Genomic DNA, 26,765 nt, shown 5'->3' with positions numbered 1-26,765 from the left:
TGTTAAAATGCCAGATCAGTGAACCACCGAGACTGTTGCCTCTGCAACTACAGTAGAGACTGCTGCCTCTATTCAGAAATCCATAGTTACCTTCTGTTGTAGTTGCATTTAAACTACGGCTATCTGTATCACTTAGGCACACACGCCACACTGCAAGATCCATGGTTTGTGGGGGTATCATAGTTATTTACCAAGATATCTACTCGTTTCCCTTTACTGGAACCACACTTGCCAAGACTGTGTCTGCAACTGTACATTCAACTGTTAAAGCGAGAAAAACCATCTGTAAACAGTATATAAAATTTATAAATCACAATGCACTTAGGAGTATTAGCTCCATTTTCAGATGGGGAATTTGAATACTGGATCATCCATAGAGCGCTAAGGTTCTGAAACCTTTAATGACTGATATATAAAAATTTTAATTACTGACTATGAGGTGTTTTGTTAGGGTAATGCCCTTAATCGGTCCTTGACACTGAAGCAACATTGCGTAAATCACTATAAAAATTTAGCTCAAAGGACAAATCTCCTCCCAAATTGGCAAGAAGGAACTGTGCTGGGGAGCTGCAGATGAAGTGTCCAGTGCGGTACTTGCCTGTGAGTGTCATGCTGCTAAATATGCACTCCTGAGTGCCCATACAACTATGTTTAGCTGAACAGAACTATGAGTGATAGTCTATGTTAAAAGTACCACCATCACAGATCCTCAAATAAAAGATATCAAGGTAGAAATGTTAAGGATGGTAACTTCCTGTGCAGATGTATCTTTTTATAAGACCTCACAATACACACAAATTAGCTTTGGCGAATTTCAACATCAAATGTTTCAGTACTACATGACAATGTCCCTATGATTCAGAAGCCAATGTAGAAGGTTAAGCAATGTTACCCTATCTGACACAAATGTTCTAATCTCAACCAAGTCAGTAGTGGCCATGGTAGATGTTCTGTAATGAGGAAATTGGGTATTCAATAAAGTGCTGGTATGGGTGTTGTGCAGAGGAACAGACACTGTACAACAATGTCCACACCATTCATTTGATGATGGTCTGAGAGACTTACATGAGGTGATACCAATTTCTGAAACCTGGCAGTGAAACATTATTTGTGATTATTCTGTAATTAATTTATATCATCATCATAGCTATGTCCAAGCATGTTTTGTTACCTCACTGTGAAAAAACAGATTGGGCCATTGGACTGAATAATGACAGGTGAGATAGTATGGGGCACCTACACTACTAAACAACTGAAAACAGTGTCACAGTATAAGGTTGCTATCTTACGGCCCTAGGGCAACAAAAATATGATTTTAAGAATGTCATACAATTACTGACCAAATTTAAAAAAATAAAATGCTTACATAATCTACTCATTAACAGGTATAATCTTACAATAAAGGTTTAACACAATACATCAAGTACTAAAATTAAAAACTCTGTTTATGTCTTGATGCTGTGTAACTCATGACATGCAAATTACCACTATATTCATTCAGCCTTTAAGAATGAGAGCGCTTAGTGACTTTCAACAACATTTTCACTGTTCATGCAGTAAAACTTGAGCATCAGGCATGACATTTAAATTTATTGTTTCTTTACTATTAACTCTATTTGCAACACATTTTGCAGACAGTTTCCACATATACCACTGAAAGCAACTGCAAAATTATATTGTTGTTCGATACACAGTTCAGGAGATATGATACCACAAACATTGAGATGCATGAAAAAGTAGGTTTTCCTAAAATGGAGTGTCTTCAACCATAAATGTTTTACATGCTTAATATCAAGATTTAACACATTAATTCATTTGTAGAGTAATCAGACATTTGAATATGTTCTATACATGGGACTTTGATTCTTTAAAGAATCAGAGTGGAGCTTTAGTGCTCATATGCTATTTGTGACAATTAATTATTTACTATTTGTTTGGCTTGTATGGGCACCCAATGGCAAGGTCATCAGCATCCTTACAATTATCAGCACAAATGAATGTGGAAATGAACTAAAACTGTGTACCTGTGTGCACTCGAGATGGCCACATAGTCACTCTATCTCACATGCAATGAAACCAATTAGGAGGGAAGACAGCTAATCAAGAAATTAAAACACAGAGAAAACAAAACACAGAGGAGCTAAAAGAAAAGCACAGGGAAATGTGACTGGCTGACCACCACTGAGCCAGTCAACCTGTTGACACATTAAAAACATCTCCCTAAAATCTTGTTAAAAATGTTGGGCAATTCACAAAACTTTAAAATTCAAACCACATTTGTTTCATCATTACATAAAATACACTGCAGGTCCGTTGGAAATTCTTCTGAAGACAGCTGGTCAGCAAATAAAATACAGTCCAATAAAATGTGGCACACCGTTACCTGCACACCACAAGCACCATACATTGGAGAGTCCTCTCACCGGAGTAAGAAGCCATGTGTCATAGGGCTGTGGCCTGTGTGAAGACGAGTAAGAAGGACCTCATCCCGTCAACATGACTGGAAGGAAGTACTCCATGGCTGAGTTGTGGGCTTGATGACACGGAGCTTGTTGTCAGTCACTTCCAGCCACTCGTCTTCCCATTGACACATCTCTTTGTACCTCAACAGCGAGGTGATAACTTGCAGGGGGATAGCACTCCGAAATACTTGAAGATCACGACAAGCCTCCTTGGCTGCTCGATCTGCCAATTCGTTCCCCGCAATCCACAAGTGCCCTGGTTCCCAGCAGAAAGACACCTCCTTCCCCAGATGTTGTGGTTGGAGGAGGGCATCCTGGATATTTTGGATTATTTTATCTGAGGGGTACAAACACTGGAGGGAGTAAAGGATGCTCATAGAATCCGAACAGATGAGAAATCTAACACTGGGAGAATGTCTTATCTGCTCCAGGGCCCACAAGATCACATATAATTCTGCATCGAAGATATTAAATACTAGAGGGAGTCTGACGTCAAAGACATGATGTGGGAAAACAGAGCAACCAACGGAGTCCCCCTGCTTAGACACATCCGTAAAAACAGCTACATGGTTGTGGTGCTAAGATAAAATGTCTGAAAATGTCGAATTAAAAAACGGAGAAGGAGTGCAGTCTCTCCCGTACTAATCCAAATCTAAAATCACTCTGGCCCTCTCCAGTAACCAGGGTGGCAGACGGTTAAAACTCTGGATTTGGGGTCGTACTGGCTTCACACCGAGTAACTCCAGCACATGTTCCACATGGATCCCAAATGGCATTGTGGCTCATGGACAGTTAGAAAAAAGGTGCTCCAGAGGCGAATGAACAAAAGTATGGTGTGCGGGTGAAGTTGGAGCTGTGAGGAACTTACGCACCTGACTCACTATGAGGAGCTGGCACTGGATGGCAAGTGGTGGTTCCCCCGTCTCAGCACAGAGGCTGGGTATGGGGCTGGTCCAATAAGCACCTGTGGCCAGCCGAATCCCTGCATGGTGCACAGTGTCTGTAGTAACACTGTTCACGTTTACGTCGCACTTCACTTAGCGTAGACCGGGACTGTGTCCTAGGCATGCCCGATGTTGACTGACTGGGCACGGCCCGTGCTGCTGGAGTTGTTGTTGTTGTTCTTGTTGTTACGCCGGCAGAGGTCGCGTCCGAATTCTCGCGTGCCCTCTGGTGGACGGGACTCTACTTGCGGCAACTACTGCCCGTGACGCGCCGTGCCGCGCCTTGCCAATGTGCGCCTCCCGCGATCTTTCTGGTGGCTACTACACTCCTCCTCCTTCGGGGGGGTGAAGCCACTGTGATCCACTGCGTCGGAAGGTGGAGCGTCGGGCAGGAGCGATGACCTCCACATCCATTGGATGGCCTGAGTCGAGGGGATCTGCCAACCCTCGAGCTGGAACCTTCGAATACGGCTGGAAGTGACCCACACGAAGAGGCCCCCCGTCGTCCCACAACCGGAGCTCGGGACAGAACGGGTGACAAGCTGTCGAACTCCGGATCCCGTTCCACCTCGGGAGGGGCAAGACCCAGTGGTGGCGATGAAGGGGAAGGGACAACCACAGGTGAACTAGCCCCCTGAGAAACCGAACCTGCGAGGGGGGCCGGCTCTCGCTGGGGCATCTCGAATGATGGCGATGCCGGTGCTGGAGCTACTGGAGGCTGCCAAGGCTGAGAACCATCGCAGTGTGGCAGAGTCACAGCGGGGAGAGGAGGTAACGTCCCCTGTGAAACCAATACAGGTGCCGGCAATGGGGAAGCCGGTATCCGAGAGGTCGGAGGGTGGGTGCCCGAACGTGGACGTAGCTGATTTTGGTGACGACGTACCACCCGATCCCCCGCCTGCAAGGTATAGAGCCGGCGGCCATTTCGGCGCAGGACCACCGCCGGTATCCAACGTGGATTGCGACCAAACCCACGGGCCCAGACCGACATACCCAGTGGAAAGCCAGGTACTTCATTTTGTGAAGACTGGCAAGGACCAGGCCGGAGGAGGTGCAGCAGAGTCCTAGGTTGACGCCCATGGAGGAGCTCTGCGGGGCTGCGGTCGCCCATTGGTGTGGTCCGGTATGCCGTCAAGAAAAACGTCAAGGCTTCCTCTGCAGGAAATTCGTGCACATACTTTTTCATCTGCGTCTTAAATGTGCGCACCATGCGCACCATTCGATTGTGGATGGAAGGGGGGAGAGCAAACGTGCCGAATACCGAAGCGCCTACAAAAATCCTGGAAGGTCTGCGAAATAAACTGCGGTCCATTGTCTGAGACCAGGGTGATTGGCAGACCTTCCACAGAAAAGATTTTTGCTAGTGCCTGGATTGCAACTTCTGAAGTGGTTGAGGAGCAGCGAACCACATATGGGAATCGGGAATAAGCATCAATGACAATGAGCCAAAAGCCATTGAGAAACGGGCCCGCAAAATCGATGTGAACACGTTCCCATGCTTGTGTTGCCGGCGGCCATGAAGAGAACGCTGCCCTGGGAGATGCTTGTTGGCTCGCACACTGGGAACAGGCGGCCACCAAGTGCTCAATTTCTCTGTCAATACCGGGCCAGTACACATGTCTGTGAGCCAAGGTTTTAGTACGGGAAACACCCCAGTGCCCCGCATGTAATAACGTGAGGACCTCCCTTCGTAAACCTGCAGGAACAACCACGCGAGGAGCTGTATCATCGGTAGCCAGAAGGAGAACTCCTTCCAAGACCGAGAGGCGGTCTCGTAGAAGAAAATAATTACGAAGAGGGTCCGAGGCCCGGCCTGAAGGGCGGGAGGACCACCCCTGCTGAATGAGGCGAACTACTTGCCGGAGAACCGGGTCAGCCGCCGTTTCCCTGGCGACTCGAGAACTAGTGATCGGAAAGCCATCAACTGCTTGGCGGGATGCCACATCCAAATGAAAACACATAATCTCCTCTCGATCGAACGTAGGACCGGGCCCACCGGAAGACGGGAAAGAGCGTCGGCGTTGGCATGCTGTCCTGTAGGGCGAAAATGAATGTCATAATGGCACTTAGAGAGGAACAAGGCCCAGCGCTGTAGTCTGTGGGCCGCCCTATCCGGAATCTGAGAGGTGGGGCCAAATAACGATATTAACGGCTTATGGTCAGTGATTAACTGAAACTTCGTGCCGTACAAGAAAGGGTGAAACTTGGTAACAGCGTAGACAATGGCCAAAGCCTCTTTTTCCACCTGGGAGTAATTGGCCTGTGCAGGACTAAGAGTTTTAGACGCAAACGCCAGCAGCTACTCGGACCCATCCGCGTTGACATGGGCCAGGACCGCCCCCACCCCATACTGCGAAGCATCTGTAGCCAGGACCAACGGCTTACGGGGATCAAAAGTAGCCAAACAAGGGGCTGAAGTGAGGAGGCCCTTCAACGAGGTGAACGCTCGCTCGCATGCAGGCGACCAATCAAAAGGAACACCCTTGTGCAGAAGGCAGTACAGGGGGTGGGCTATAGTGGAAGCCCTGGGAATGAACCGGTGGTAATAGGCTATCTTGCCTAAAAAGGCTTGTAACTCTTTCAGCGAAGTGGGCCGAGGAAGGTTGACGATACCTTGGACCAAACTTCCTAGTGGCTGTATGCCATGCCGAGATATGGTGTAGCCCACAAACTCAATGGACGGTTGGAAGAAGGTTGACTTACGCAGGTTGCAATGCAAGCCCACAGACCTGAATTTGAGAAAGAGGGTGCGAAGGTTGTGCAAGTGTTCCTTCGTGCTGCGGCCTGTGACAATTATGTCATCCAGGTAATTAATACAATGAGGGATTGTTGACGTGACATGCTCAAGATAACGCTGGAATATCGCCGGGGCACTGGATATTCCAAAAGCCAACCGCTGGTATTGGTAAAGGCCAAACGGGGTGTTGACGACCGCCAGCCGTTTGGAGTCCTCATCAAGAGGTATCTGATGATAAGCCTCCGACAGATCGATTTTCGAAAAATATTGGCCACCCGCCACGGCGGAGAACAATTCATCAGCACGAGGCAAAGGATAGGTGTCCACCACCAATTGGGAATTAATGGTGGCCTTGAAATCGCCACAAAGACGTAAGTTTCCTGAGGGCTTCTTGACAATAACGAGGGGCGAAGCCCACTCACTGGAAGAAACGGGAAGAACGACCCCTAGGGCTGTCAGCCGGTCTAGCTCTTCCTTTACCTGAGGGCGGAGAGCCAAGGGGATCTGTCTCGCGCGTAGAAAACGCGGGCAAGCCGACGCCTTCAACGTTAAGTGAGCTTCAAAATCGGAAACACGCCCCAGGCCCTCCTCAAAAATCTCTGGAAAGTCTGAGATCAAAGATTCCAATGAGTGATAGGGAACGTCTTCGGAGACCAACTGTATGGTGTCAGCAATAGAAAAACCGAAAGCCTGAAAGGCATCCAGGCCAAAAAGGTTAGCGGAGCTCGCATCACTGACAACAATAAAAGTAATAGGCCGAGTGACTGATTTGTAAGTCACGTCGGCAGTGAATTGACCCAGTAGGGGAATGAACTGTTTACCATAACCGCGTAGACGCCGGTAAACTGGCGCCAACGGGGGCGATCCAAGGTCGGAATAAGTTTGTGCATTCAACAACGAAACTGCCGCCCCCGTATCTACTTGCAGTTGTAACCGGCGCGACCGAACCGACACCTCAATAAAGAGTTTGTGGGCCGATGCGTCGGGAGCCTGGCCCGATGAAACTTCCTGAATGTCAACGTCCATGTTCTCTGTACTTGCTTCCTTCGATGCCTTTGAGGCTGAGCGGCAAACTTTAGCAATGTGACCTTTTTTATTACATTTGCGACAAACGGCCCAACGCTGGGGGCACTCTGACCGATCATGATGTGTATAGCACGATGCACAGCACGGTAACAAGGGCCGGCGGCCGGAATTCTGCTTACGCGCCGTGCGGGAGCGGCCGTAACGGCCGGATTGTACCGCTCGCACGTCGTCCACCCCGGACACAGTGGATGCGGCCGCGCCGCCCTGAACCGCTGCAACGTCGCACCACGCTTCCAACTGTTGACCTGCGGCGTGAGAGACTTCATACGATTGAGCAATGGACAGGACTTCCTCAAGGGAAGGGTCCTGCAGGGCCCATTGCCGGACCTCCCTATCAGGGGCCGAACGAACAATGATGTCACGCACCATAATGTGGGCATACGACTCTCGCGACTGCTCCGTGACAAAATGACACTTGCGACTAAGACCGTGCAGGGTAGCGGCCCACGCCCGGTAAGACTGATGGGGCTGTTTCTTGCATTGATAGAACTCGACCCTAGCCGCCACAACATGCGTGCGGCGGCGATAATAGGAAGACAGCAACGAACACAATGCGTCAAAAGTCAAGGACGAGGGTTCCTGCAACGGCGCTAGCTGCCGCAAAACTTGATACAGCGAGGGAGATATCCAAGACAAGAAGAGAGCACGACATACCTCCGCCTCGGCAACATGAAACGCCTGGAAATGCTGCCGAAGGCGATGTTCATATGCGTCCCAATCCTCCGCCGTCTCGTCATACGGGGGAAAGGGAGGAGGGAACTGCGCCGGAGCAGACGGCGTGGAGAGCAACGCCGGAAGCACTTGTTTCATGGTGGCCATGAGTTCCGTCTGCTGCGCAACCAAAACTCGCACCAAATCCTCCATGCCGTGGAGAAACTGCGAAACCGGAACAACGACGCAACACGCGAAAGAACGACCCTACTCGTCGCCAATTGTGTAGTAACACTGTTCACGTTTACGTCGCACTTCACTTAGCGTAGACCGGGACTGTGTCCTAGGCATGCCCGATGTTGACTGACTGGGCACGGCCCGTGCTGCTGGAGTTGTTGTTGTTGTTCTTGTTGTTACGCCGGCAGAGGTCGCGTCCGAATTCTCGCGTGCCCTCTGGTGGACGGGACTCTACTTGCGGCAACTACTGCCCGTGACGCGCCGTGCCACGCCGTGCCAATGTGCGCCTCCCGCGATCTTTCTGGTGGCTACTACAGTGTCAATGATCCACAAATAAGAGGGTCTCGCTAACCCATACACCATGCACCCGTAGTCCAGCTGTGAATGCATGAAAGTCCAATAAAACTGGAGGAGACTCGCCCTGTCCACTCCCCGAGACCTGTGGCTAAAGCACTTGATGATGATCAGTGCCTTTACGGTTCTAGCTTTCAGGTCTTGCAAATGTGGCAACCACGACAATCTGGAGTACAAAATCAGGCCCAGAAACCGCACTGTGTCTGTAAAATGTAGGATGGTGTCCCCCATAGTCAAAGCAGATAGATTAAAAAAAGGTGACGATAATGATTAAAATAATGAACACACACACACACACACACACACACACACACACACACACACTTATCCGCAGAAAACTGAAAACCCATCTTTGCAGTCCACTCCTCTAACCTCCACACTGTAAGTTGCAACTGATGGCTTGCCGTTGCAACACTGGAGATGCAAAAGAAAACAGTAAAATCATCCACAAATAAGGAGTACTGTACAGGACTCCTTACCCTCAAAACACTGCCCTGAGGAACACCATTCTCCTCCTCAAATCGATCAGACAGCGTGTCACCAACTTGGGTCCTAAAAAACTGCCGAGACATGAAAGACGGTATGAAGATGGGGAGGTGGCCACGAAAGCCCCATTGATGCAGTTGTGCGAGAAAAGTGTCTCCAAGTAGTATTGTATGCCTTACTTATATCAAAGAATACGCCGATACATTGAAGCTTATGGAGGAAAGCCTGTTGAATAGCTGCCTCTAGGAGTGTCATATTGTTGGCAGTGGACCAAAATCTTTGGAATCCACACTGAGAGAGGCTAAGGGGTTGCCTGGTCTCTAACAACCAGACCAGTCGACAGTTAACCACTTGCTCCAGGGTCTTTCCTACACAGCTTGTTAAGGCGATATTCCAATAACTGCTGGGTTATGTGCAGTCCTTTCCTGGTTTGAGGAGAGGGTTCAGAATTGCCTCCCTCCACGAGTTGGGGAAGTTGCCTGTCTGCCATATTAGATTAAAACATTCGAAGAGGATTTCCTTTGCACCGCTGGCAAACGTCAAAGCATGCAATACAGGATTTGGTCGTGACCGGATGCAGTGTCATAAGTCTCAGTCAGTGCTAATTCAAGCTCCCACATGGAGAAAGGGGAATTGTAGACCTCAGAACTGTTGGACCTGAAGTCCACGTTTTCCCTCTCTAAAGTCACATGGTAGAGACAAAACACCAGATCCTGGCTGGCATTGGCAGTAGTTTGTGCAAAATGCTCGGCCAGCAATATCTCTGGGTGTTGTTTGGAGGCACCCCTGTTTCAGCATTGCTGCTATCAGTAAACGGCTTCATTTACCAGAAATCCTTTGGATGGCTTCCCATACTTTTACAGAAGAATTGGAATGATAGATGGAGTCCAGGAACACTTGCCATGACCTTTTCTTACTCTCCCTAATGACGCGTTGAGCCTTGGTCCTCACGACTCTTAAGGCCCTAAGGTTGCTTGCTGTCGGTCAGCATTTAAAATGTTGAAGAGCGCCATACCCTTCCTGGATCGCGGAATGGCACTCACCTGTCCACCAAGATACTAGTCACCTCCTAAGATGACCTGACGACTGTGGGATGGACAGGTCAGCAGCATGATGATGACACATCTGATGTGGTCCACCCATCCGTGGAAACTGTCACAGTGTTCGAACACAGCCAGCTGTCTGAAATGCATCCAGTTAGCCCTGCTGACCATCCATTTTGGTGGCTTAACTTCAAGTGGTGAGCAATTTAGTAGGTGAAGGCGGACTGGGAACTGGTCACTGGAATGAAGGCCGTCAATGACCTCCCACTGAACAGTCGGCGAGGGTGGGAGAACAGAAAGAGAGGTCGATGGCTGAGAATGGCCCAGTAGCAGTAGAGAAATGTGTGTGAGTACTCGTGCCAAGGATGCACAGCTCGTGAGATGTCATGAGGCCCTCCAAAACCCGACCCCAATGGCAAGTAGAGATGAAGCCCCACAGGACATGATGGGCAGTGAAGTCTCGCAGGAGGAGGAATGGTCACAGGAGTTGTGTGATAAGATCTGTGAGAGCCTCAGTGTCTATTGCATCTTGCATAGGTAAATGCAGTGAGCAAACAGTGATCCTCCGATACACATGAATTTGAACTGCAACTGCTTGCAGGTCAGTAGCCAGGGGGAGAGCAGAGGAGTGGTGCACATTAGTGACAAACACTGTGGCACCTCCCTTGGCCTCTCCTGATAGGTCTTGTAAACATAAGCAACAGGGGCGTGCCTGTGCTATGAGTTTCTGTTCCTCCATATTTGTCTGGAACCCATTCATGTTCCATTGTAGTATGGAAGCCATGTCATCGGTGTGGTTTTAATTTACCCATCTTAGTACCAGGGAGGTGAAACTTGGAAGAGCAAGGGGGAGTGGAGGGGCTGCCTGGATCTGAGGCATCTAACTCCATGATGTCCTCCTCATCAGCCAAACAGGAAAGAATGATGGCTGATGGTGGTCGGGACAGATTTTATGAGACTTTCCCTGCAACCTGCCCCTTCGAGGATGATGGAGAAAGTGAGCATTGAGAGGCACTCTGCTATTCTTGCACTTTCTGTAAGCTCGCTGAGGAACTATTATTGGTCTTTCCTGGTGCAGCTGCCTGGATTTCTTTGTCCTTACACTTTTTTCCTTGACATGTACATGTCAAGTAAAGGTGCTTGTGGTAGATACAAGCACACTTAAAGATGTCTGTGTCGAAGCAGCCGCCTTGGGAATAGGTTTGTTTTCCATGGAAGAATATGAGGTGGCAACGACAAAGGATTTCGTCGCCTTACATTCTTTTTTGGCTTCAGCATAAGGGATCTGCTTGGTTACCTTTATCTCCTGTATTTTGCGTTCCTCAGCAAAAGCAAGACAGTCTCGGCTCCAGACTGGGTGGTTCCCAGAGCAGTTGATGCAGGTCGCTGGTGATGGGCAGTCGGTCCCAGCGTCATGAGCAGTTTTTCTGCAGTTCCCACAGATCACTTCACATCCACACCCATGGTCGTATGGCCAAAATTTATAGCACCGCATAGGGTTTGGAATGTAAGGCCAAACATTAAGTCAACAGAACCCCGCCATACAATGTTCAGGCAGTGTCGAAGAATTAAATGTGACAATAAAAGTGGCAGTCTTTTCAGTAGCTCCATTATTCCTGTGCGTTCATTGCTCTACATCGACTGTTCCCTGGGATACCCATTCTTGCTTCAGTTCCGCTATGTCCATGTCCATGATATCTCAACATGTGCCCTTACTGAAACTGAGAGACATGTGCATCTCAACAATAATATCACAATCACCCAATTTCTGCAATTTCTTAAGAAGTTCCACCTCCTTTGACCCGTTAGTTTCGACCAACAATGGGCCATTACGCAATCGTTTCATAGATTTTAATGTTCCAGCATGGCCTTTGAAACCCTTATGGATATAAAAGGGGGACACTTTTTCAAATGTCACCTCCTTCCTCTTTACCACCAGAAACACACTGTTATTCATGGCTCCATGAGCCCTGTTACTGCAGACCAAAGTATTCTTATTACCAGGACGACTAGCCTCTCTCATTCTTTTGGATGAATGGGTGTGAATACTCCCAGGCGGTACACCCTTCCCACTGGGAGAAGAAGATGATGATTTAGAGGGTTCCATCCCGGTCCCACGAGCACCTAGGAAAGTAAGGGTCCACTCACACAGAGCCCCGTGTGCCTGAGTAAGACTTATACAACTGAGGTGTGGCAGGTTTCCTAGAGGTTGCCCGCTAATGACCTCAACAGCCATGCATCCCATCAGTGTGAAGCACACCTTAAGATTTAGGTTTTTTTTTAGAGGTTTACTCTGTCCTCGTGATCTAGGTGGTCAAGCCAAGATCCTCGTTCCATGAGACACACAACGTTCCACCACTGCGCCGCACAGTGGTCACTGAAGTATGCCCAGAGCTTACAGTGACAGGGGCTGGCAGCACTTACCAGTCCCCAGCTCAGGAACCCCAGGGTCGCCAAGTCCGTACCCAGCAAATGACAATGTTGAGCCCCTGATGGGTTTATTATTTATTGTCATTACTCTTATTAGTAACTGCTGCTTCAAGAGATCACATAAGCCTATATCATTATTGCATTAACTCACATCTGATAATACATTTAAAAAAGGAACTGGGCTATAAGCTGTCTGGGAAGGCTTAAGTGTTCTACATGCTACACAAATACTGTTTTGCTCCTGGCCTACTCGTTTACCAGCTACATCATCATCATCATCATCATCATCATCATCATCATCATCATCATCATCATCTACAAGAGCCGTTCAATAAGTAATACAAGACATTTTTTTTCTCCTCAGCCAGTTTCAGTTGAAGCAAAGTGAAGTTTGTTGTGGGACAGCATGGAATATTCCCATTTCAGCCCCTATGATTTCATGAAGTTCCAATAGGTGGCGGCGCTATATGTAGCCTTCAAATGGCATCTGCAACAGAGGTGCATTCCAAGCACAGAGCTTTTGGTAGAAACCAGAGCATCGCAGATATTTATAGGTGCTTGAAGAACATCTGCAGAGACCTGGTAATGAATAAATGCATGGTGAATCATTGGACGAGGGATCTGTCATCACATTGAGGTCACACAAACCGTGCGATCACCTGTGTGCCAATCAGTAGCAAACAGCTGTGACTCCTGCAATGTTTGAACATGTGGACACTTTCATTTGAAGTGATCAATGGATTGCAATTGAATACCTTGCTGCCCAACTGGACGTATCTGTTGGAAGTCCTGACACACTCATACACCAGTTGGGTACTCAAAGGTGTATGCATGCTGGGTTCCTTGCCGCCTAAAAGAAGACCATAAAGAACAATGAAGGACCATCCGAGCAGAATTGCATGCGCTTTACGAGGCTGATGGTGACAATTTTTGTGAAACATCGTCACAGATAATGAAATATGGTTTCATCACTTTGAACTGGCAATAAAACAGCAATCCATGGAGTGGCACTACACCACCTCTCCTCTGAAGAAAAGTTGAAAGCTGCACCCTCAGCTGGTAAACTCATGGCAACTGTCTGCTGGGACTCTGAAGGAATTATTCTGTTAGATGTCTTTCCTCATGGAGCTACAATCAATTTTGATGTGTACTGTGCTACCCTAAGAAAATTGAAGAAATAACTTCAGCATGTTTGTTGCCACAAATATGTAAACAAACTTCTCCTTCTCCATGTAAACTCAAGGACTCACACAACATATCTGCGCACCCAAGAGGAGCTCACAAAACTTCACTAGACTATTCTTCCTCATCCACTCTACAGCCCGGATCTCGCATCTTCCGAATTCCATCTGTTTGACTCAATGGAGGATACACTCTGTGGGAAGCAGTATGTGGCTGATGGGGAAGTTATTGATACAGCAAGATGTTGGCTCTGACATCGTCAAGTAGATTGGTACCATGTGGGCATACAGGCCCTCCCAGTAATGTGGTGTAAGGCCACTGAATTGAATGGAGATTCTGTTGAAAATAGGGGTTTTGTGTCAAATGAGGGAAATAATATGGTGTGCTGAAATCCTGAATAAAACCAACCTGCTTCCAGAAAACAAGAGTTGAATTACTTACTGAATGCCCCTCATATTTAACATGCAGTGATACAGTCTTTAATAGCTGGCTCATAAACACACTCCAGCAGTCTTTATTTCTTGAGAAGTGAGACCAAATAGGCATGGTAGAATCTTTGAGGAATATGCTGACAGGAAGGAAGACAGCATGAAGGAAAGATTAGAATTATTAGAAACACAACATTGTTCAACAACAAAGAATAAAACACAAACAGCAGCAAAGAAAATGGAACCATATGATGTATTACAAATGAGAAAGTTTTAATAAAGAAAGGGAAAAGGCAGATTCTTAACTCAGTTTATAGTTGCATATATGCAAATGCAAGTTTATGGTATTAACAATTAACAGAAAGAAATATCTACTGGAGGAAGAAGAATCTTATTTTTCTTCTTTTATTGGAGTCATGTCCTCTTCCCATTCTTCATAATGTCACAATGATGGCATATTTCTGGATAAAAGGATGTCTCTTGTCAACAGTTTACAATCAATTATTTTTGTCAACTACATGTCATTCTGGTGATACTTATAAGCAAAGTTAGTGACACTTAATCACTTTGTTTCGTTATGATGAAAATGGGAAATGCTTACACTGGAAATGTGTCCATAATGCACATATCCCATTCTATGGTGTCCTAGATATGTTCAATAGGATTGAGGTTAGCTAACCTTAGGGTCACACAGTTATCATCACAATGAATACTACACTCTACTGTGGAGATTATAAGGTTAAGAAACTTCCCTACTGATTAAAACTGTGCACCAGGGTGGGACTTGGACCCGGAACCTTGTCTTTCACATGTGCCTGATGCCTGTAAGAGTGTGCTTCTTGAAAGGTAAGGTTCCGGGTCCAAGTCCTTCTACATCACACAGCTTTAATCTGCTGGGAAGTTTCAAGCAACCTTACGTCCGTGGAGATTTTCTCAAATCATTCCAACACTTTTTGGTAGCAAAAGGATGAGCATGTTTTGCTTAGGATAGAGATTACCTGTTGTGTGCTGCACATGAGTAAATGGATGTCCAGGACTGAACAGTGGAATACCTGTATCACTTGCCAGCGCGACCTAGCCTAATTTTTGAAACACTCGTACCACATCATTGATGTTTACTGACATTCATCAATCCAGCTGACCTTTTTCAATGTTAAGAGCATTCAATGGTGGTAATCCTAGACCTGTACGAATCCCTCTCTTGTCAGAAGTATAGATCAGAGGTACCAGGTGGTTAAAAAGCAGCTACTCACAGAGGTCCAGAGTAGGCTGGAATTACCATATGGCAGAGAAACTTGGTACATATGCTAACGCGTTAATGCGGAACTGATTTATGCTTGAAAAAAATGTAGTTCCAATGTTGGCCACCAGGTGCAAATCTGGTGCTGTACACTGTTTATATGCTGGCGTGACAGCCGTGTTGTCATTTGACAAGCCATAGCATGTGTGAACAGTATGTCTATCGCAAAGAGAGACCGTGTGCTGTTAGTGAAACTATTTTATATAAATGGCAGTAATTACAATGCTGCACTGAAAGATAAGCAGCTGCAGCAGCAAGTCGTATACTCCTAGCTCACTCATTTGTTACATAGTTTAATTCTTAATTTCCTTGCGTGTTTTTGGTACTTGCATTGTTTAATTCATAAATTTCGGGCGTATTATAGTATTTGAGAGTTGTAGCATCGCGTTTTAGTACCTGAATAGTGTAAAATCGCGTAGTCTCCTTCCGCCGCCGAGCAGTGTGTCAGCAGTGCGGAAGTAGCAGCATTACTGCATTTACTAGGCAATCTTGTATTTTAATAACCGTTTAAATTTTGTCGATTTGTTTGCGCTGTCTGTAGATTAGTTCAGAAGTTCTTTGCATAACAGTTTTTAGCATGGATAGGGACTGCAACTGCTGTGTTCGGATGCAGGCTGAGTTGGCATCCCTTCGCTCCCAGCTTCAAGCAGTGTTGGCTTCAGTCACACAGCTTGATGCTGTTGCCAATGGGCATCACTGTGGGGGTCCGGATGGGGATTTGTCGGGGACGGCCAGCTCGTCCCACGCATCCCCCGATCGGACTACGACTGTGGTTGCCCAGGATACTGCTCGCATTGAGGCTGATCCCTCACCTGTGGTAGAGTGGGAGGTCGTCTCAAGGTGTGGCAGGGGGCGAAAGACATTCCGGAGGGCTGAACGGGAGGCCTCTCCCGTTTGTCTGACGAACCGGTTTCAGGCTCTGTCTCAGGCTGATACTGATCTTCGACCTGACATGGCTGCTTGTCCTGTTCCAGAGGTTGCCCCCTCAGTCTGCAAGATCCGGGCGGTCGCAGAGGGTGGGCTTATTGGTAGTTGGGAGCTCCAACGTCAGGCGCGTAATGGGGCCTCTTAGGGAAATGGCAGCAAGAGAGGGGAAGAAAACCAATGTGCACTCCGTGTGCATACCGGGGGGAGTCATTCCAGATGTCGAAAGGGTCCTTCCAGATGCCATGAAGGGTACAGGGTGCACCCCTCTGCAGGTGGCACCCATCTGCAGGTGGTCGCTCATGTCGGCACCAATGATGTGTGTCGTTATGGATCGGAGGAAATCCTCTTTGGCTTCCGGCGGCTATCTGATTTGGTGAAGACTGCCAGTCTCGCTAGCGGGATGAAAGCAGAGCTCACCATCTGCAGCATCGTCGACAGGACTGACTGCGCACCTTTGGTACAGAGCCGAGTGGAGGGTCTGAATCAGAGGCTGAGACGGTTCTGCGACCATGTGGGCTGCAGATTCCTCGACTTGTGCCATAGGGTGGTGGTGTTTCGGGTTCCGCTGGATAGGTCAGGAGTCCACTACACGCAACAAGCGGCTACACGGGTAGCAGGGGTTGTGTGGCGTGGGCTGGGCGGTTTTTTAGGTTAGATGGCCTTGGGCAAGTACAGAAAGGGCAACAGCCTCAACGGGTGCGGGGCAAAGTCAGGACATGCGGGAACCAAGCAGCAATCGGTATTGTAATTGTCAACTGTCGAAGCTGCGTTGGTAAAGTACCGGAACTTCAAGTGCTGATAGAAAGCACCGAAGCTGAAATCGTTATAGGTACAGAAAGCTGGCTGAAGCCAGACATAAATTCTGCCGAAATTTTTACAAAGGTACAGACGGTGTTTAGAAAGGATAGACTGCATGCAACCGGTGGTGGGGTGTTCGTCGCTGTTAGTAGTAGTTTATCCTGTAGTGAAGTAGAAGTGGATAGTTCCTGTGAATTATTATTGGTGGAGGTTACACTCAACAACCGAGCTAGGTTCATAATTGGCTCCTTTTACCGACCTCCCGACTCAGCAGCATTAGTGGCAGAACAACTGAGAGAAAATTTGGAATACATTTCACATAAATTTTCTCAGCATGTTATAGTCTTAGGTGGAGATTTCAATTTACCAGATATAGACTGGGACACTCAGATGTTTAGGACAGGTGGTAGGGACAGAGCATCGAGTGACATTATACTGAGTGCACTATCCGAAAATTACCTCGAGCAATTAAACAGAGAACCGACTCGTGGAAATAACATCTTGGACCTACTGATAACAAACAGACCCGAACTTTTCGACTCTGTATGTGCAGAACAGGGAATCAGTGATCATAAGGCCATTTCAGCATCCCTGAATATGGAAGTTAATAGGAATACAAAAAAAGGGAGGAAGGTTTATCTGTTTAGCAAGAGTAATAGAAGGCAGATTTCAGACTACCAAACAGATCAAAACGAAAATTTCTGTTCCGACACTGACAATGTTGAGTGTTTATGGAAAAAGTTCAAGGCAATCGTAAAATGCGTTTTAGACAGGTACGTGCTGAGTAAAACTGTGAGGGACGGGAAAAACCCACCGTGGTACAACAACAAAGTTAGGAAACTACTGCGAAAGCAAAGAGAGCTTCACTCCAAGTTTAAACGCAGCCAAAACCTCTCAGACAAACAGAAGCTAAACGATGTCAAAGTTAGCGTAAGGAGGGCTATGCGTGAAGCGTTCAGTGAATTCGAAAGTAAAATTCTATGTACCGACTTGACAGAAAATCCTAGGAAGTTCTGGTCTTACGTTAAATCAGTAAGTGGCTCGAAACAGCATATCCAGACACTCCGGGATGATGATGGCATTGAAACAGAGGATGGCACGCGTAAAGCTGAAATACTAAACACCTTTTTCCAAAGCTGCTTCACAGAGGAAGACCGCACTGCAGTTCCTTCTCTAAATCCTCGCACAAACGAAAAAATGGCTGACATCGAAATAAGTGTCCAAGGAATTGAAAAGCAACCAGAATCACTCAACAGAGGAAAGTCCACTGGACCTGACGGGATACCAATTCGACTCTATACAGAGTACGCGAAAGAACTTGCCCCCCTTCTAACAGCCGTGTACCGCAAGTCTCTAGAGGAACGGAGGGTTCCAAATGATTGGAAAAGAGCACAGGTAGTCCCAGTCTTCAAGAAGGGTCGTCGAGCAGGTGCGCAAAACTATAGACCTATATCTCTGACGTCGATCTGTTGCAGAATTTTAGAACATGTTTTTTGCTCGAGTATCATGTCGTTTTTGGAAACCCAGAATCTACTCTGTAGGAATCAACATGGATTCCGTAAACAGCGATCGTGTGAGACCCAACTTGCTTTATTTGTTCACGAGACCCAGAAAATATTAGATACTGGCTCCCAGGTAGATGCTATTTTCCTTGACTTCCGGAAGGCGTTCGATACAGTTCCGCACTGTCGCCTGATAAACAAAGTAAGAGCCTACGGAATATCAGACCAGCTGTGTGGCTGGATTGAAGAGTTTTTAGCAAACAGAACACAGCATGTTGTTATCAATGGAGAGACGTCTACAGACGTTAAAATAACCTCTGGCGTGCCACAGGGGAGTGTTATGGGACCATTGCTTTTCACAATATATATAAACGACCTACTAGATAGTGTCGGAAGTTCCATGCGGCTTTTCGCGGATGATGCTGTAGTATACAGAGAAGATGCAGCGTTAGAAAATTGTAGCGAAATGCAGGAAGATCTGCAGCGGATAGGCACTTGGTGCAGGGAGTGGCAACTGACCCTTAACATAAGCAGATGCAGCGTTAGAAAATTGTAGCGAAATGCAGGAAGATCTGCAGCGGATAGGCACTTGGTGCAGGGAGTGGCAACTGACCCTTAACATAAGCAGATGTAATGTGTTGTGAATACATAGAAAGAAGGATCCTTTATTGTATGATTATATGATAGCGGAACAAACACTGGTAGCAGTTACTTCTGTAAAATATCTGGGAGTATGCGTGCGGAATGATTTGAAGTGGAATGATCATATAAAATTAATTGTTGGTGGCTCTGAGCACTATGGGACTCAACTGCTGAGGTCATTAGTCCCCTAGAACTTAGAACTAGTTAAACCTAACTAACCTAAGGACATCACAAACATCCATGCCCGAGGCAGGATTCGAACCTGCGACCGTAGCGGCCTTGCGGTTCCAGACTGCAGCGCCTTTAACCGCACGGCCACTTCGGCCGAATTGTTGGTAAGGCGGGTACCAGGTTGAGATTCATTGGGAGAGTGCTTAGAAAATGTAGTCCATCAACAAAGGAGGTGGCTTACAAAACACTTGTTCGACCTATACTTGAGTATTGCTCATCAGTGTGGGATCCGTACCAGATCGGGTTGACGGAGGAGATAGAGAAGTTCCAAAGAAGAGCGGTGCGTTTCGTCACAGGGTTATTTGGTAACCATGATAGCGTTACGGAGATGTTTAATACACTCAAGTGGCAGACTCTGCAAGAGAGGCGCTCTGCATCGCGGTGTAGCTTGCTCGTCAGGTTTCGAGAGGGTGCGTTTCTGGATGAGGTATCGAATATATTGCTTCCCCCTACTTATACCTCCCGAGGAGATCACAAATGTAAAATTAGAGAGATTCGAGTGTGCACGGAGGCTTTCAGACAGTCGTTCTTCCCGCGAACCATACGCAACTGGAACAGGAAAGGGAGGTAATGACAGTGGCACGTAAAGTTCCCTCCGCCACACACCGTTGGGTGGCTTGCGGAGTATAAATGTAGATGTAGATGTAGAAAGAGTATTGCTGACTGAAAGATCTGAGGAGAGGCCCGATGACATTAAATGGTTTAAAGGTGGTGGAGATGAAATTAAAAAAGAAATGGGTGAGTCTGGTGTCACACCTGGAAGTGTAAGGCATCCTATGTCTGTGGAAGTTATTGATGAAGTTGCTGTTGCTGTAACTGACCATGTAGCAAAATTCCAAATTTGCTCTTCAGTCCATTCTTCTTTGAAGGGACTTGTGAGGTGTACTGTGACATCTGCACTTTATCGAGACCTCCTTGTATACAGTATGTGATTCCTGTTTTGGAAGAGTGCAACTGTATGGAAACCACTGTATTCATGCAACATGGAGCAACACCTCATGTCACTCACACAGCGAAAGATCTACTTAATGCAACCTTCCATAAATGCATTACCTCCAGATGTTTTCCAAATAAGATCATCTGATCTTAATACATGTGGCTTTTGGCTCTGGGGTTATCTAAAAGAACATGTTCACCAGGAACACATTCAGTCTTTGGGTGATCTGAAGTCCAGTATACAGGAACATATTGCTCCGGTCTCAAGTACATCCAATTGGCTTCCTGCCATCTGATGCAGCAGGCTATTCCACACAGCTAACCCTGCCTTTTGGGGGAAGGTGTTCACAAGGCGGGCATGAAGTGCATGAGGACTACTGCCTTGAAAGATCAAGCAATCAGCAACACACTGACTGTAGGGATGGATAGTGGCTTGAAGGATACGGTCCCTATGCTGTACAGCCTCCGACATTACCTCTATTAGCAATGGATTGGGTTGATTTGAGGAAGGAGACCAAACTGCAAGGTCACTGGTCTCATCGGATTAGGGAAGGATGGGGAAGGAAGTCAGCAGTGCCCTTTTGCCTGAAGAGATTTAGGGAAATCATGGAAAACCTTAATCAGGATGGCCGGACACGGGATTGAATGTGAGTCCAGTGTGTTAACCACTGCACCTCCTCACTCGGTATTAGCAATGAAAGGCATCGATACCTGTATGTTATACCAGCCCAAAACATAACTGACCTACCTCCCCACTTCATATATGGGAGAATGTGCCTGAGACATGCATCGATACCGGCAACCTCTATGCTCTTCTATGACAATCATAAGGCTTCATACAAACCCATACGTTTTGGTAAAGTAAGCCACATACTGTAATTCCATTTCAGGTGTTTCCTTGCCCATCTTCTCCACACCCTACATTGCTGGAGTTTGTACAGATGTTCACAATGGGTGTCCAGAGAGCAGGCCTGGAAACAGATTAGTACTGTCTAAGTCGACTAAGCACTCCCAGCTGTACCAAAAAGAGAATGTACAATTCCATTGCATTCTCTTTGGGGGTAACAGAGTCATAATTTGTAGGTTGCAATCATCAGTTGGTACAATTGACTACAGGCATCCAGTAGCTGTTTTCTGTGGTCAAAAGAATATTGAAAAAGAGGTTTCTGATTGAAGAAACTCTAACATGCAAGTCTTAATGGTAGTGTTAAACTTTTTTGAGCAGTTTACACGAATAACAATAAATGACAATAAAATCAGTCACCAGCTGCTCAAGTGAAATATTTTAATGTACGCAACCAGTTTCAACAGATTAATCACTCATCTTCGGAAATCTACAAACGTAGGAAAATACAAACGATTTCCTAAATTTTGTAGACTTCCGTAGATGACAGATTAATCAATCGAAACCTGTTATGTGCAACAAAATAATTCAATTATGTAGCTGATGACTGATTTTATTCTGAGAAAATTATGCCACTGTTGCTGCAAAAAGTGAACAAAATCAATAATAATAACACACATTTAAAGAATTATCATACCTGAACATATGAAAAATATTAGTTTTTGGTGCTATGTCACTTGTTGAAGAAATGCTTGAATGCTGAGGCAAGATGATTCTATAAACTTCTTTTGGGCTCATTGGTGTGGAGCCAAGTATTATCATCACTTCAGGCACTAAATGGTTGTTACACTGGTCAAGTTCCTGGCGCACATTCTAAAAAATAAGTAGGATTCCCCTTAAACTATTTTTCATGTAATTGCAGTATAATTCATTACATTTAAACATTAGTTTGACATGTAAATTCACACTGTAACCTCTATGTACTGTAAAACCATACAAAATTAGTAGTCATGAACGATGGATGGTAACAGTTTAATGACCTCAGTGCTGACAGGATGATAGTGGTGTAGGGCTGTATCGTTTGGAGCAGGATAAGGAGGAAATTTCCACTTGTTTCAGTACACACTTTGTGAGATTCAGTGAAACCACAGAAACATTAAAACTAGACGGTCATATGGGGATCGACTCTGTATCCCTGGATGAATGTTGTTCATGTTGTTGGAGTGTCATTTGGGTTCTTTTAATGGCCACTTATTTCATGATTCCATCACTGCACAAGTTTCGAGTGGTAGGGATGTGAGGAGAAAAGGACTGTTACTTTCGTATACAACATCGCTTCACAAAGAAACTTTAGAAATGCTACACAAGGGACATTAAATCTCTTAAATGAGGAGAGGTGGTGGTATATTAAAGATAAAATCTGTGATCATCTGGCATGTGTGAGATCACCTCCTCCAAAGGCACATAAGTATTACGAAGCATAGAATCTATCTGCATCAGTATGTGCACAGCTACCATTTCCACTTCCAGTAAAGTACTTTAAATGTGTTTTTGTGGAGAAATGCACAAATTCCAGTGGATGCCCTCGAAGTCTCAGTTCGATATTTGTAATAGGCTTTGCAGTATCTACCAAGGAACCCCTTGAGTGGTCACAAGCATTGATGTTAAGTTTACCACTAATCTAATTTCTCCACTTCCCACTCTTCTTTTGGTATACTTAAATCCATAATATTTGCTCATTAGACTGTTCATTCCATTCAGTAGGTCCTGCATTTCTTCACTTTCACTAAGGACAGCAATGTCATCGGAAAACCGTATCATTGATACCCTTCCACCCTGAATTTTAATCCACTCCTGAAACCATCTTTTATTTTCATCATTCCTTCTTCATTGCAGAGGTTAAACAGTGGGGGCAAAATATTGCATTCCTGTCTTACACCTTTTTTAATCCAATTCTTGATATTCCATCTTAATATTCCCTTTTGTTTCTTGTACATATTGTATATTACCCTCCTTTCTCTATAACTTACTCTTATGTTTCTCAGAATTTCAAACATCTTGCACCATTTTATGGAGTCGAATGCTTTTCCTAGGGTGATAAATGCAATGAATGTGTATTGATTTTTCTTCAGCCTAGCTTCCATTAGTAACTGCAACATCAGAACTGCTTCTCTGGTGCCTTTATAGTTTCTACAGCAAAACTGATCATCTAACAGATACTAATTTTCTTTTCTATTCTGCTGTATATTATTCTTGTCAGCAATTTAAATGCAGGAACTTTCAGCTTATCATGCAATAGTTCTTGCATTTATCTGCCCTAGCTATCTTTGGGATTGTGTGAACGATATACTTCCGAAAGTCTGACAGCATGCTTCAAGTCGCACAGATTCTACACACCAACTTGAGTAGTCATTTGGTTGATATATCCCCCAACGATTTTAGAAATTCTAAAGGAATGTTGTCTATCCTTATTTGCTGCCTTATCTGCACACAGGTCTCCCATATCTCTGTTAAACTCTGACTCTAATACCTATCACCAACCTAGTGCAGTGGAAAGTTTAGTGACTGTTCCTGGCACAACACAGATAATGTAGTCAGGTAGCATGGGGTACTTCCTCTTTCACTGGAGAGACTGTTATCTCCATTACTGATGTTGAGAAAACTGCTTTCTTCGGAAATGGAAAAGTGAACTACAAATGAACAATTCAAACCTATATAAAAATACACATTTAATAAAACTGACATTTATATCTGGGTAATTTAAGTGTGCATTGTCTCTATATGTGTGTAGTATGTTGTATTTCGAAGATAATTATTTTAATTGCAGCACCCTCACATTTTAATTATTGAAGGGTGCTTGTAGCAAACATTGATGGGTTTGCCTTTCTAATTTGTAATCTAACAGCCATATGTCTAATCATCCTTTTGATACAAGGAACTTTTATATAGGTTATTCAAATAGGAGGCCTACTGTAAATTTTAAATTGTATGCTCATGCAGAGAACCAGTTTAGTTGGCAAAGCAGAGATTGTTCATGTGTGTATTTATGATTTATGGATCAACTTTCATGGTTAAATAGAGCAGGACAGGTCAAGTAAACAAAGGGTCAAGACAAGTTTAGTGCCCTGGAATCTTTTCTGAAATAATAAATCTTTAACATCTATGCATGTACAGTGTGACTGATAACCTTATAGAATATGTAAATACGGCACAGATATAAAAGAAAATAAGTCAGTGATTTATTTGTAGATATTTTGGTAGGTGCAGTTTTGCATCAGCCAAACTATACTGTTACAGTCTGAGAGTGAAAACTTAAATTTATAGAGTTATTTACAGTAAATAGATTGCAGTGTGTATAAATATAACATATCAGTAATAGAAAGTATGTACTCTCACTTCAAACTGATCACACCTGGTAGATCGTAAGGTTTATTATTTACTGTTCGTATAATAAGTAAGTGATATGTCAGGAATTAAATGAGAAGGTATGTTACAGATGTCACCTCTGAAAGTAGGCAGAACATAACAACAACACTCTGCAGCTACCAAAAATGAGGGTCTCAATACATCATTCAGAGTGCCTTTTCATACAAATCCACTGTAACAATGTTCTGCAGTTGATGGTAGTCAAGTATAGAATAGTCTAAATATGCAGACATACTTTGCTCTCTTTGAATACTTCAATAAATTCACTTAGATATTTTTTTCTTTAAATGTATGTTCACACAGCACTGACACCTTGTCACTGATTAAATAAATTAATTGTATAGATAAAAAAGCTACTCCTCACCAAGCAGCGGAATAACACACACATGAAAGAGGTTGCAATTAGGTAAGCTTTTGGAGGCAGTGGCTCCTCTGATCCACTCTCATAGAACTGTTCACGCAGTAATACTGACTGTTAGTATCTGCCTTATTTAGGGATGAGATTATTGCATTACTGATGTGTGATTGTATTTCATGTGTGTCATATATGGTACATAACCAAGGGAACATTTGTGTTACTGTTGCTTCACCCAAGAATCTTAATAATGCTGAAGGAATGTTGTCTACTCCAGTTGTCTTATTTTGAGTTAAGCCTTTCTCAGCTGAGGCAAATTCTTCCTGCAGTATTGCATTCCCTGTCTCATCTTCATTAACTAATTCTTCTCTTTTCGAGTCATTTTTCTTTATATAGCCCTTCCAAGAGTTCATTCCACCTTTCAGCCTTCCCTTCTTTGTTTAGTCCTGGCTTGCTATCTGAGCTCTTTTTGTATTTACAGCTGCTTCTTTAATGTTCCTGATAGTGACCACCTCTCCTACAGTCAAGCATATGTTTACATGCTTTTCATTTCTTCTCTAATCATTCCACATTGCTCTTCCTGTCAATGACATTTTTAGGTGAATATATTCCATTTTGCTTGTTTTATTTGCATTTTTACACTTTCTCCTTTCAACAATCAATTTTAATCTCTCATGTGTTATCCAATAATCTCTCCTAGGCCTTGTCAAGTTTTTACTCTATTGCCTTTACTACCACCACTACTACAGTTCTCAAAGCTATTCATTCCGCTTCTATTGTATTCATTTCCTCGGTCACAGTTACAGTCAGAGTCACTATCTGTGATCTCTCTAAAGCCCTGGATAATCAATCACTGGTTGTAACACTGCCCAAACCACCTAAATAAAAACATAAATCAGAAATACTGACAGTATATAATGGTCCCCTAAAATAAATCTTCATACACATTAACAAAAACATTTTTCTTTCTTTAGCTCACTTCCTGTAGGTATTAACTGGTGAGATAATTGCAGCAAACTTTTCAGTATTTTCTAACACTCAATGAATCAAAAGCGCAATAAGTGTACCCAAAATGTTACAAATCAGTGAAAAATTGGTGCACCATAGTGATGCAGCTGTTTTAAGTTTAACAACTCCTGACATGTAAGGAAAATTATGTAATACCAACTTCAAAATTTACACTCATAATTACTTTTAATTTTGGGCCTACCTTAAATATTTCTTCCAACATTTCAAATGATTCAACAATTTTTTGATATTTTTTCCACTGGGTTCTGACATCCCGAAAGTGAACACCACGCCCCTGTGGAGGGTGGAAAAAAAAAGTTATTGGAGTTCTTACCACATACATTTGATACTAAAGATCTCTCAGCAACGGTAATAACATTAAGCCTAGTTCAGACAAACTGGCTACAATTGTGTACATTAATTTTTACTGTGTCTTAACTGCAACAGAAATATTTTTGCACAATAGAAACCTAATATACACTTTGTCAATGTTCAACCTTTTCATCACACTCAAGTGCTGCCACCTGTTGTGCACCACTATAAAAATATGAACAAATGGATGTAGCAGTGTACAGCAGCTTGGGACCGTGAGAACAGATGGAAGTGGTTGATCAACTACTTAAATGAATGTTGTTATTATTTTACACAGTAATTATTGAATGATTAGTTCATTTATTACAACAGCGAAAATAATTATTTCAGTCTACGGAAAGAAGCCAACTTCTTCTATGCACATAATTGTTACCATGAGATCTG

General features: G+C 44.7%; 1 protein-coding gene across 5 annotated transcripts in view; it reads right to left on the bottom strand.

Annotated features, from left to right (window-relative positions):
- LOC126193019 (MAD2L1-binding protein) overlaps positions 1–26,765 on the bottom strand; it is a 44,045-nt gene that overhangs the window by 7,518 nt on the left and 9,762 nt on the right. For 2 of the 5 annotated variants that reach the window (XM_049932654.1, XM_049932652.1), the window contains exons 2-3: positions 26,212–26,304; positions 21,918–22,093 (exon numbers count right to left, since the gene is read on the bottom strand). In XM_049932654.1, the coding sequence (XP_049788611.1) occupies positions 21,918–22,093; positions 26,212–26,232 (197 nt within the window). In that variant the 5' untranslated portion in view covers positions 26,233–26,304. Of the gene's footprint in view, positions 1–21,220; positions 21,348–21,917; positions 22,094–26,211; positions 26,305–26,765 lie in introns of all 5 variants that reach the window. The other 3 variants (XM_049932656.1, XM_049932657.1, XM_049932653.1) reach the window with 3 other exon arrangements.

This window comes from Schistocerca nitens, chromosome 1 (genome assembly GCF_023898315.1).
Source record: "Schistocerca nitens isolate TAMUIC-IGC-003100 chromosome 1, iqSchNite1.1, whole genome shotgun sequence".
NCBI lineage: Eukaryota > Metazoa > Arthropoda > Insecta > Orthoptera > Acrididae > Schistocerca > Schistocerca nitens.
This window is presented reverse-complemented; position numbering and strand designations above follow the sequence as displayed.